The following is a 12,923-nucleotide window of genomic DNA, read 5'->3' as shown; positions in this document are numbered from 1 at the left end:
ATGCCCATCAGCTTGGGGAGGGGGCTCTCCAATATTTTATGGGCGGGGGGGGGCGAAGGGACTTTGGCCCCTAGAAGTTGGTTCCAATGTTTTGTCCTTTGCGAAAAATCTTGGCTCCAGTCCTGGTTTGGTTCCCCTGCTATTTATTTTGGGTGATCCCCCCGGGGTGATTAGGCTAAACAAGCAAGCAAACACTCCCGGCTCCTTAAAGGCAGGCGGGTGATGCCCCCCCCTCTCCCTCTCCTCCCCCCCCCCCAGGAGCCAGCAATGCAAAACGTTTCCCCCCCTTGGGCGCTAATTGGTGCAGCTGTCGTGCTTGGCCCGCTCGCCCGGGTCACGGCTCTCCCCCCACCGCAGCGCGAGGCGGGGGAGCGGCCGGCAGCTACGCCCCCCCCACGAGCCTGGGATGGCGCGCGTGCGCGTCCCCAAGGGTCCGGGGAGGCTGGCGCGCGGCGTTGGCACGCGCACTCTGCCCTAGAGCGGGCGCTGCGCCGCTGCTTGCTGCTACCTGCTAGCTGCCCGCGAGGAGGGGAAGATGTTGCAAGCCATGCCCGGCTGAGCAGCAGCTGGCCAGGTAAACTGCATGTGGGGGGCTGGGTGCGTGGGGTAGGGGGAGAAGGGTGGGTGGGCGGTATAAAGAGGTGTGTGCATCTAGGCGCTTGCAGGGATTCTCCCCCTCTCCGGAGAATCGCATTTGGCTGTGCAAAAGGCGAAGGAGGCGGAACCGGTCTTTGCTGCTCCGTTAACTCACGGGCAGGTGTGCGTGGGGGAGAGAAAAAAGTGGGCTTTAGGAGCACGCAGGAGACTTCTGCGTGCCCCACGCACCGGGGAAACGCTTTCGAAAGAGGGAAGGAGGGCAAGCCCATCTTAACCCACCCACCTGCCCTCCGTCAGAGCCTTGCATCTCCTGCCAGTCGCTGCTCCTACCTGTCAGTCCCTTCCATTCATTTTCTCTGTCTGTCATTCATTCAGCCTTTATTGGCATACTTTCGACAGTAAAATTCATAGAAGAAAGGGAGGGGGAAATCCATAAAACGTGGGTAATCCAGACGGAAAGACTCGGTAGCCATCATTAAGTAGTTTTAAATTTAACTTTAAAAATCTCAATTTAAATAATCCTGAAACCGTTTTAGTAGTTTTGGGAATATCATCTAGATATTGGATTACAGATTCTTTGCAAACAGATACTTTAAGCTTCGAAGGAGTCTGTTTGTCTTTGCCTGTATTCCACTTTCCACCTTCCCTTCCTAATTCCTCCCCCCTTCATGTTTTCCGCCTCTATTTCTCTCCTTGATCTCCCCCCCCCCGTTGCAATTCACTTTCTTGCCTATCTATACCTGCTCTCACCTGGTTTTATCTCTCCAAGTGATCCGGTTTCTGTAAGAGAGAAGCAAAGGGAACTTTTGGAAAACCCTCCTCTATCCCCCTCAGGAGTCTGGATGTGGTGGTGTTGCCTCCCCCCTCCTAACTTGTGTTGATTTTCCTGTAATTTTTTTATGTTTCATGAACAAGGTGTTAGTGTGCTGCAGGCCAGCAGTCGTGTAAAGATGCTTTATTTAATAGGAACCAAAAATCATGTTTCAGGAGGTGGAATGTCCTTTGCAGAAGAAGGGTAGTCGGTGACCCAAGAATGGTCATTTTGTAGGAAAACTCTGTACTGGGACACTTTTTTAACTTGACTGTGGTTTCAAGGAATTTCAGATACAAACCATGGGACTATGAACTGCATGACGCATGCCTTTAGCCAAATGGAAGGACATGTTCAAAAGCACAGAGGAGATAGTCCTCATTTGTTGCTACTCCTTACAATACTGTTTTTAGTGAATGTTAGGTGTCTGAAACTTGGTTTCTCATTCTCCATTGTAAGCTTCTGATTATTGGAAACCTAGTTAGTGGCCCATGGTACGAAGACTGCATCACTGCATCAGAACCAACACCCCCGGACAAGGTGAGCTGTGTAAGCTGCAAGTTTGCATGCTTTTCCAAACAAAATGCTTCCTCTGTCTCTAGTTGATGCTTGGTGCAAGAGTATGCAAGCTTTTGACATAACAGATCTCTCAATCAGGCAACGGAAAAGGCAGATAACGCCTCATAGTGCACCAAGTGCTGCTGATATACGACTGTGCGGTCTTTTGAGCTACACAAGCAGTTCAGCAATGGGAAAGATAAGCAAATTGCCCTACTTTCTTTTGCTGTAGATATACACACAACCCAACCTTTTTGAGTTACTGCAGCTGCACAGAACTTTTAGGATGTGTTTGTATTACCAGCTTAAAATGCAAGTTGTTTGTCTCAGTTTGGATGGAAGCTGGTTGGGGGGCGGGAATGCACAAAAATGCAGCATTTTATTAGAAACAGCAGGATTGATGTGTACACCGCTTCTCAAATTAAGTGATGGGAGTGAACTCGATGCAGAAAAAATGGGATTGGGTATTCACCCTTAAGTCAACCTTTTTTTGTGTATCTCAAAGACCCTGTGTGTCAGTAGAAGCTGGATCAATAATATATATTTCCTTACATATCTTAGCCAAGCAGACCACCTTGTGAATCGTTTAACTGAAAAGGCTCAAAATCGTTTACAACGGTGGAAGAAGTTTTAATAGTGTTTCAGTGTGATCATTACAGAGCTCTTTAAGTGGCCAAACCCAGTATAATATATATTTAATTTTTTTACAGTAGGCTTGTGCTAACTTTGAAATACGCATAGTAAAGAATTAATTAGGCACCGGACAGAATTCTTCACTAGGAGTGATGACGAATTCTTTCTCACTTCAGTCATTTCCACACTTTAGTCCGGTGAAATTGGACAACGAAAGTAGTTGGTTAATACCATATAAACCCTGGGCCACTAACTAGGTTTCCAATAGTCAAAATAAAAAAATTCCTTCCAGTAGCACCTTAAAGACCAACTAAGTTAGTTCTTGGTATGAGCTTTCGTGTGCATGCACACTTCTTCAGATACACAAGTGTGCATGCACACGAAAGCTCATACCAAGAACTAACTTAGTTGGTCTTTAAGGTGCTACTGGAAGGAATTTTTTTATTTTGACTATGGCAGACCAACACGGCTACCTATCTACTACTAGGTTTCCAATAATCAGAAGCTTACAATGAAGAATGAGAAACCAAGTTTCAGACACCTAACATTCACTGAAAACAGTATTGTAAGGAGTAGCAACAAATGAGGACTATCTCCTCTGTGCTTTTAGACACAATTCTTCCTCATACAGCTTCATATTGGGCTTATAGGCTGAGTTCTGCATAACTGCTATGTGGGGAAGTGTCCATTGCTAGGCAGTTTACAGCCCCACACTTCAACAAAAATTAATCCAGTTTAAATTACTAGGTGAGCCACACTGCATCATTTGAACTTTGGAGCTAACTCAAGACCAACCATTTTGCATCAACAATAGTTTGCAAATAGTTTTTGTGTGTTTGTTTGAATCTATCAGTCTAACAAAAGCTTTGCTTCCATTCTCGATGTGTTCTCCTTATTTGGGTCACATCCTGTGGTTGGGAATTCTCCACTACCCATAATCCTATTAAAAAAGAAGATGGGACAATGATACCTCCCTCTCTCAAGGGCACCAGTAGGGTGACTGTTAATTGTACAATAACGGTTCTGGTACAGATAAAGATTGTTCACAGTGAAGCTTTGACACTTTTATTAACCTTCCAAAGGAGCTTGTCCTTGGTTGGGAATCGTAGGAGGATATAGTCCTGTTTGCTTCAAGAATACCTTGCAATCACAGGTTTTTGCAAACTTGTCACTTTACTGGACATTAAAGCACCCCAAACCAGCTGCTGCATGGCAAACATTTTGGGGTGCTCCCATGTGTGAGTTTTGGGCAATTTACACCAAGGGATGTTAACAGGGCAGGATCTTCTTCCGGCAACCCAGCCAGATGGGAGGGGTCTAAATAAAATAATAATAATAATAATAATAATAATAATAATAATTCTAAGGGTCTCTTTTGTCACAACAAATCAGACAAGAAAAAGGAAGGGATAGTAAACATCCAAACACTTTCTTAGATCCAGTGTTTGTTTGTTTTTTTAAATTACAACAAGCTGCTGAACAAGAAATGGAACAATTACTCAAAAAATGTGATGGATTTTTTTGGGTTTGAATAAGGCTTGTGTGTCTCACTTTCCTAATACAAAATACAGTTGTCTGTTGTTTGGATGTGTAGTGTGCATATGAGATATTTAGTGCTTCAGTAGTCAGCACATCTCATTTTTTTTGTATTTTGTATTTCTGCAAATGCGTAACCTGAGCCCAAGTGTAGCTATAACTGCAGGTACCTTAGTTGGGGGTGGAATGTACTCAAACAGGCCCCCTTGCAAACCTCAGTACTGACCAAAGCTGTGCAGTTTACGTTACTGAGAAAAATGGGATTTCTGTGCTAGAACTGTAAGAAGCTTTCATACAAATTCAGTGGGGCATTTGTGTGTGTGTGTGTGTGTGTGTGTGTGTGTGTTATTTTGGAATGTTTGTGTGTGTGTGTTTTTAAAAGCAATTTCAGATTCCCCCCTGAAATTCAATATTGAAATAAAAAGCAACAACGCACCCCAACTTCTTAATTTTTGTTTATTATTGTTATGTCAATAATATTTGTATGAGCATGCCAGATCCAGATTTTGATGTACTGGTATTTAATATTTTGATTTGTTGCTAAAACAGCATTAATCATTGGGGGCCCCCAGAATATCTATTTTAAAAACCTGAATATCCCAACAGATAGCTTATTTCTTGTCCTTTGAATCCATTTATCTGACATCAGTCTGTGGTTGGTTTTCCCCCTTTTACATCTTGTACAGCAACAAATAAAATTATCCGTAAAAACCAAGTCTTAAAGAATAAAAGGTTTGACCACCACCAGTAATTTTTTCAGCTCCAGAAGTTCTGTTTAAAAAAGTTACTACAGTACATGCAAACACAATCACGATCGGCTTTTAAAAAATACAGACCAATTGTGGTTCCTTAATGGAAAACCAAACATCATTATAAAAAGCAACTGAAGGTCTATAGCTAGTAGGTGTAGTTACGATTTTGTTGTGTTTCTTGCATCACCAAGTCCGTGTGTAAAGTTTCCAGCTGTATGGCAAGTAGTTTTGACAAAAGGGATGGATGGGAGCTTGTACCAGATTGATTTTGTACCAGATTGATTTTGTTGAATGATTTTGTTATTATTTGAAACCACGGATGACATTTAGGAACATAGGAAGTTGCCTTATCATGAGTTGGGCCAGCCTGTTTTGGCTGTCAGTGGCTCTCCAAGATTTCAGGCAAGGGTCTCGTGCAGCCCTAATAGACTCCCCTTTCAGCCACATAGATAATTTCAGACTGTGGACATAGGGTAGTAATGTGTATTGATTGCTTTGCTGACTTTAAAATGGGGTTAGCTAACTCTGTTTCATTTTGGGCAGGGGGCTCCAAACCTCCTGCTCCTTCTGCTGGGTGGGGGCCCTGGACTTCAGCCCCATAGTCGTGCTCTGAGTGCAGCGCCGAAGAGATCCTTCAGGCTGGGCTTCCTGTTAGAATCTCATGAGAGCACGCTGTTTGAGAGCCTTGGCAGCTGGTCCATAACGTTTATAGTTTTTGTGCCCATAAAGTAATTACGCCTTTGGCAAATTAAGCTCAGTGATCGGAAGTGGGGAACCAAGAGAAAGAATCTGCAAACAGAAGAGATCAGCCGTCCCCTTGTGTCTTCAGATACATTATTCAATTAATTTGGCTACTTATGCAATGTAGATTAGCGCTTGCGGTGGTTTTATAGTCCCTTTAAAAGGACATGGAATGGACTATTTGAGGAGTGGTGTGCAGTGTGTGTTTTGTGTGTGTGTGTGTGTGTGTGTGCGCGCACATGCTTAGAAACCTTACCCATGGATCTGAAGTGAAATTTGCAGGTTGAAAAGAAAATATGCAGCCCAGAAGTACAGAATTCCTGCATACATTTTTCCAGCTGTGTGTGAAAATTGAGGTAGTGTGTCTCTCTCTCCCCCCTACACATACACACACACACACACACACACAGAGAGAGAGAGAGAGGGAGAGAATGAATATGCTATTAGCAACTAGACCAGCAGTGAATTTCAAGAGCCGCTGTAAAAGTTTTGATAACACCAGTGAAATTCCTCAGGGGCATTTCTCTCATCTCTGCTTTAAAGATACCTGGTCACGGCACTTAACAGAGGTGCGTGAGTGAGAGAGAAAGGGAAAAATTTGACAGCACTTGCTATTCACATGGGAGAGAGGTGTGGGACAAGACATACAGTGGAGAGAAAAACAGATAATGCTGTGATTATGGGGAAATGATGGGCAGAACAAGGAGACGGAGGGTATGCGGAGAGCGGCACATATGCAAATATCTACCAGGGATAGAAGCAACCACACTTGAATTCAGAGATGTAGGTGCTGTTCCAGACAATTTGGCATGTTACTTTGATGCGCTGGACACACTCAATAAATGATTATGGTAAACAAGAGGGGGTTTTTTATTCCCGAACCGCCTCCTTTGATAGAAACCAGCTGTGAGACAAGAGCAGTTGAGGGTCCCAGCTTATTCTTATCAAAAAGTGAAAACTACTTGGGGGGATCATTGAGGCACATATATTTGCTTGCTTTAATCTATTGCAATGGTATATGCAGGTGTTCTCTCTCTCTCTCTCTCTCTCTCTCTCCCTCCCTCCCTCCCTCTCCCCAAGAGCTGAACAGTTGTCCTTTCAGAAGCTGACGCTGAACGGCCTGTACTGTTTGCCTGAGACAGCTATGATAGGTGTTATAGTTGAAAACAAGATCATTATAAAGTTTGCACACTTCCATAAACGGAGCCATTACTTAGTGTTGCTAGGCTCTCAGCAAAGTCTGCAATTAAAAAAAGAGATGTCTGTTCAGCTCCTATGTCAGCAAAGTCCTTCCTGGAATTTGTCCCCACCCTTCTTAAACTTTTTTCGGTTTGGTACCCATTTTATACTCAAAACAAGCTGTTCCCTGGTCTCAGCCTTTTGCAGTACACAATCCAGGCATTGAGACAGGGCATGCCTTTTAAGTTGCTGTCTTGTGTTTGAGTACATTTTTGAAAGTTTGCCTACCTCTTTCCCGCAAGCTGTGATTTTATATGAGTGAAGTAGCCCTTGGTGTTCCTCCTCCACACCCTTCCCTGAGTTAGAAACATCTTACTATATTTCTTTGCTCAGAACCTGGAAGGAAGGCTTGAATCGTACAAAACAAACAGAATGTACAACTCTGAAACAGTGCAGAGGAGCTGGCCAGGCAGTGTGCTGCCATAATTTTAGACTGATTGAAGCATACAAAGACTGCTGCTCAAGCAGCAATTGCAATTTCTTTATCCACTGTCAAGAATTATGTCCATGATCTTGAGAAATGTCAATTTGCACTGGTGAGGACAAATAAGAACTTCTTTACACGGCCCACAAACGGTCATAAAGAACGCCTCTATGTTTCAGAAACTTCTTGGAAGTCTGCGGGGAGGCGTAATAACCAGAACCAGTAATATGCCCTCAAGCTGTTTGTCAAGGAATCAAAGGAGGAAATGGCCTCAAATGTTATCCAATCTGAGTGCCTGCCTAAAGGCAGGATCCTCTGAGCAACAACAACCCATTTCCCCACAGCTGAGGGCCTTTTTATCACAAGAGGTTTAGCCCATAGCAGCTGCAGGAAGAACAAGGCTGTCCTTGTGGACATAGGTAAAGGTAAAGGGACCCCTGACCATTAAGTCCAGTCGTGTCCAACTCTGGGGTTGCGGCGCTCATCTCGCTTTGTTGGCCGAGGGAGCCGGCATACAGCTTCCGGGTCATATGGCCAGCATGACTAAGTCGCTTCTGGCGAACCAGAGCACGGAAACGCCTTTTTCTTTTTTTTTACCTTCCCACTGGAGCGGTACCTATCTATCTACTTGCACTTTGACGTGCTTTTGAACTGCTAGGTTGACAGGAGCAGGGACCGAGCAACGGGAGCTCACCCCGTTGCGGGGATTCGAACCGCCGACCTTCTGATCAGCAAGTCCTAGGCTCTGTGGTTTATCCCACAGCGCCACCCGCGTCTCTCTAGTTGCATACAAACTCTGAACATGAAATTCATCTCCTAATATTAACGTTGGTCCCCAGATTGCAAGTGACGTAAAGAACAGAATGCCACACCTGAATAAAGGATTAGAGGGGGGACGGGTGTGTGTGGACTTGATAACACGTCACCTTGAGCGGGGATAACATTTTGCGCACACCCCCAAATTTCTTATTTTCACTTTAATTCTGTTTAGCATAGTTGCTTTTTTATGGAGCTTCTCAGTATGTACCCAAATAAATATAAGTTGTTGTTATTTTGCTCTGCCTCATCTCGTCACTTTTTTTGGGGGGGGGGGGGGAATTGCTTGCACCGCCCTAAATCCGTAATGTCTGTAAAAAGGATGTGGAACATGCATCGTCATATGGCAGGGATTGAATGGTGAGCCAGACAGGTGTCTATATTTGCAGAACGCAAACTGCCCTTTAAAGTACATACAGTCCCATTTTCTGGCTTGTGTTTCTGACCGCAAATCTACTCTCCCTCCAAACTGAAGTTGAGGATCGTAAAGAGGCAGGCATGTGCCCATCCCTTGAGGTGCTGCTTGCCTTGTGCAACTGTATTGCTGCATCTCATGAAGTACCACAGAGTACAGTGGTACCTCGGGTTAAGTACTTAATTCGTTCCGGAGGTGCGTACTTAACCTGAAACTGTTCTTAACCTGAAGCACCACTTTAGCTAATGGGGCCTCCCGCTGCTGCCGCGCCGCCGGAGCACGATTTCTGTTCTCATCCTGAAGCAAAGTTCTTAACCTGAAGCACTATTTCTGGGTTAGCAGGGTCTGTAACCTGAAGCGTATGTAACCTGAAGCCAGTGGCGTAGCGTGGGCTGTCAGCACCCGGGGCAAGGCAAGTAATTTGCGCCCCCTAACCCGTGGATTTGCGCCCCCTAACCCTAACCCCCCAGATGTTGCGCCCGGTGCGGCCGGCCCCCCCTGCACCCCCCACGCTACGCCACTGCCTGAAGCGTATTTAACCCGAGATACCACTGTATTTTATATTCCCCCCCCTTTTGTCATACCTCAAAAGCATGGGGTGGGGACATCCACTAATAAGCGGCCTCCCACTGTAATAACTGCTGTGTGGCAAGGATTCTGGACTGATTTTGGAGGAGGAAGTGCACTGTATTACACAACACGCGGTCAGCAAGTGATAGTGTGCCACAGCAGCAAAAAGCCATCAAGTGAAGAGACTGCTGCTTGCTCTGTGTACTGTACCATTCTTGAGCAGTGAGGCCTTAGTTAAAAACCTTTTCATCTGACACATTTAACTCCCTCCCCCTTTTTTTTTGCAGCCGAGCTTTTAAGCTTAAAAGCAACAACAATAAAAAACACCCGTCATTTTAATACATGTACACATTTGCTAGGTTCACAAGCAGCTCTCTTCGTTCTTCTTTATGCCACTTTTCAGCAATCTGAATCTCTGTTAAAGATAAACAGCCAAACACATGAGACAAACAAATGAATCTAAAATTGCTCACTGAATCTACGTTGGGTATGTGGTTTTTCTTTTTTCTTTTACCTATAATGTAGGCGAGGATTATGACAGGTTTCAGTGTATATATTTTAATCCTTGTGCAACAGTGGAGGATAGTGTTCCTTTTAAGCAGAGGTAGAGCCATTTGTTGAAATGGACTAACCCTATGATGATGATGATTATTATTATTAATAATAATAATAATAATGATAATAATTTATTTCTTGTACCCCACCCATCTGACTGGGTCGCCCCACCACTCTGGGCAGCTTCCAACAAAGTACAGTACAAAGGAACGCACCAAAATATCAAACGATAAAAGCTTCTTTGTATGTGATTCGGACAGACCCAGGTCTGAACAAACTGATACAAACACATGGGTTAAAATTGTTCTTTTGCCATGGTCCAGTTATAAAGCCTCCATGAACCCAAATGTGCATACTATGTATATAGACTGGGCCAGGCTAGAAACATGGCCCTGAAAATATGTACTGACTTGGGGATTTTCCAAGTCGGGGTCCCTGTTTCTGGAGCTGTGTACAATTGAGGTGCGGCTTGGTTTTCAGCCTGAAATGCAAAATGCAGAAGGTAGTGTTCTATTCACCAGGCAAGGGTAGAAAGCAAGTTTGGAGTTGTTGCTTTTAAAGGGTTTTGGGGGGTATTTGTACCAGGCTTGGCCAGCCCAGTGATCTCATGCAGCCAGGTGCCGTTTGGGAGGCCTTGCATTGTACAGTCCTACTCAGTTCTGTGCTTCAAAAGGTTTTCTGTGTGCAGCTCAGTAGGCTGGGTTCAAGACTCGCGCTCCCTGACACTTTTCATTTATTCAAATACTTCTGTGCCACTTAATAGCACTGAGTGGCTCTCAAAACACCTTGCAAAAGATTCCTTCCCCCCCCCCTGCGGCGGTGTCGAAATGGGGGGCGGACTCTCTGCTTGAACAGACGTTCTCCAGAGCCAGCCCAATCCCCACATATCCTGGATAACCCTGTTGTTCCTCAGATCCCTGGCTGGGGACTGGGAGGGCTAAACGCCCAATGCCTAAGCCAAAGTTTCCCTACATCTGAAGTTTTAATAAAATTGTGGCCAAATTTTAATCCCATAGCACGTTGTCTTGAGTCATTATTCCACGCGGGTGTCGCCCAGGGTCAGGGGGGTTTCTGCTTGTCCGCGCAATAAAATGTCGTGCATATGAAGCCAGGGTTATTCTTCTTGGTCTTTGTTCTTCCTTTGTGTCATGCCAAGCGCCTGCTCCCTGCAAGGTTCTCTGAAGGAAAGGAGTGGGCCTAAGTGGCTGGATCTCACTTGGCCTGTGATGGAAGCCATCTTCCTTTAACAGCAGTTGGCAGGCAACGGGTCCTCTGAGGCGAGAGAGTGGGGCTGAGCGGCTGGATCTTGTTCAGCCTATGACGGAATCAGTCCTCGCTTCCAGAGTGTTTTTCGTTTCAAAGTCCTATGCTGCTCCCCCCCTAAACATTTACACAATATTCAAGAGAACCAAAGAAGTCACTGATTTTTGTTCTGCCCCGTGTTCACGTCACGCAGCACCTTTTCCAACGTGCTGCCGTTCGGCTTCTGACAAAAACTACGTCGTTCATCCTGCTGTGGTGGAATTTTACGCGATTAATCGTGTAAGTCATTTCATTATTCCACACCATTCGTTTCCGTGCAGAGGAAACACAATCCAAATGGGTTTTAAAAACAAAACGAAAACACCCATCAATTATGTATTGTTTGCAGACAGAAAACAGCAGCAACAACAGTGAATCCCAATTCTGTTTGCTGGACCGATTTCCATTCCAGACATGGGACAAATAAGTGAACAGCTTCTGCTCCCGTTTCTGTCAAAAGTCTCTGACGCCCCTAATCAAGGGTACTTTACAGTGTCTTTTGTGAAAACATAGTTTGAAGGTACGTGAGCAAATAATGAGCTTTCTTGAGGTAATTTCACCAACGAGGAAGGAGGCAGTGATTAGCAGAATCTTGGGACAGTTTGGAGCAGGTTAAATGATTTGTTCATGGGTAGGCAAACTAAGGCCCGGGGGCCGGATCCAGCTCCGTCGCCTTCTAAATCCGGCCCGCGGACGGTCCGAGAATCAGTGTGTTTTTACTTGAGTAGATTGTGTCCTTTTATTTAAAATGCATCTCTGGGTTATTTGTGGGGCCTGTCTGGTGTTTTTAGTAGAATGTGTATAATAATAATAATAATAATAATAATAATAATAATAATAATAATAATAATAATAATAATATATTTCTACCCCGCCCATCTGACTGGGTCTCCCCAGCCACTCTGGGCAGCTTCCAACCAAATATCAGAAACAATACAGCGTTTTATTTAAAATGCATCTCTGGGTTATTTGTGGGGCATAGGAATTTGTGGGGTTTTTTTTCTTTTCTCCAAAATATAGTCTGGCCCCCCACAAGGTCTGAGGGGCAGTGGACCGGCCCCCTGCTGAAAAAGTTTGCTGACCCCTGGATTTGAGTGTGTGTTCAATGTAAGTTTAAATAAGAAGAGGTTTTTTATTTATTTAGTTTTCATGTGTTGTTAATTAGGGTTGAAGTGTTGTGTGGTGTAAAACACAAACCCCCTTTCAGCAGTGCTTTGGAGGGGAGTGTCCCCACAAATGAAATGGTAGGAGGAAGATCACACATCCCTCAGTAACTTGGAGAAGCTCCCCCATCTTCTGGCCCCTCCTTGTGAGGTTGGCACTTTCGCAGCGCATTAAGACACCCTTAAAAGGTAAAGGACCCTTAACAATTAAGTCTAGTCGCGAACGACTCTGGGGTTGCAGCGCTCATCTTGCTTTACAGGCCGAGGGAGCTGGCGTTTGTCCTCAGTTTTTCTGGGTCATGTGGCCAGCATGACTAAGCGGCTTCTGGCGAAACCAGAAGGTAATATGGCTTTCTTTGCCCTCAGTGATGCTATATAGCCATATTTGATGGGCTACATTAGCAGTGTGACATCATCTGGCTCGCTACAGGATCCCTGATTTGCTGGTATCACACAGCTAGGGAGAAGAGAAAATGGCGCCAGTGGACCATCAGAGGAGAACAGCGTCGTTGGGCGTAAGATACATTTGAGAGTTTGTCCTCCGTCCTTTTGGGCAGATTACCCCTTTTCCCACCAAACATTATCAAGGATGATAATTCGGTTTGTTCGTGGCAGTTTATTTGCTGTCCCTCTGGATTTTGCATTGGGGTATTTTCTGATAAGGTTTTGTCTTTCAACAGCAGCAACAACAAAATTATCCTGCCTTCCTGTAGTTCAAGCAAATAAAGCTTCAAAAACGTTTGTGTACACATTATGCTGGGCCCCTGCTGTGGTCTTCAGCACATGGAATGTAAAAGCTGTATTTATATTG

General features: G+C 44.7%; 1 protein-coding gene across 4 annotated transcripts in view; it reads left to right on the top strand.

Moving 5' to 3' along the window:
• The first annotated feature begins 447 nt into the window (after positions 1-447).
• Positions 448-12,923, top strand: part of ZNF385C (zinc finger protein 385C) — a 160,071-nt gene continuing 147,595 nt past the window's right edge. For 2 of the 4 annotated variants that reach the window (XM_083469874.1, XM_083469872.1), the window contains exon 1: positions 448-574. Coding sequence is in view for 1 of the 4 variants with exons in the window: in XM_083469870.1 (XP_083325996.1) it covers positions 1,900-1,948 (49 nt within the window). In the remaining 3 variants the exon portion in view is untranslated. Of the gene's footprint in view, positions 575-1,867; positions 1,949-9,437; positions 11,190-12,923 lie in introns of those variants that run through there. The other 2 variants (XM_083469870.1, XM_083469873.1) reach the window with 2 other exon arrangements.

The sequence above is a fragment of the Podarcis liolepis genome, assembly GCF_965112155.1.
Source record: "Podarcis liolepis genome assembly, chromosome: 13".
NCBI classification, from domain to species: domain Eukaryota; kingdom Metazoa; phylum Chordata; class Lepidosauria; order Squamata; family Lacertidae; genus Podarcis; species Podarcis liolepis.
This window is presented reverse-complemented; position numbering and strand designations above follow the sequence as displayed.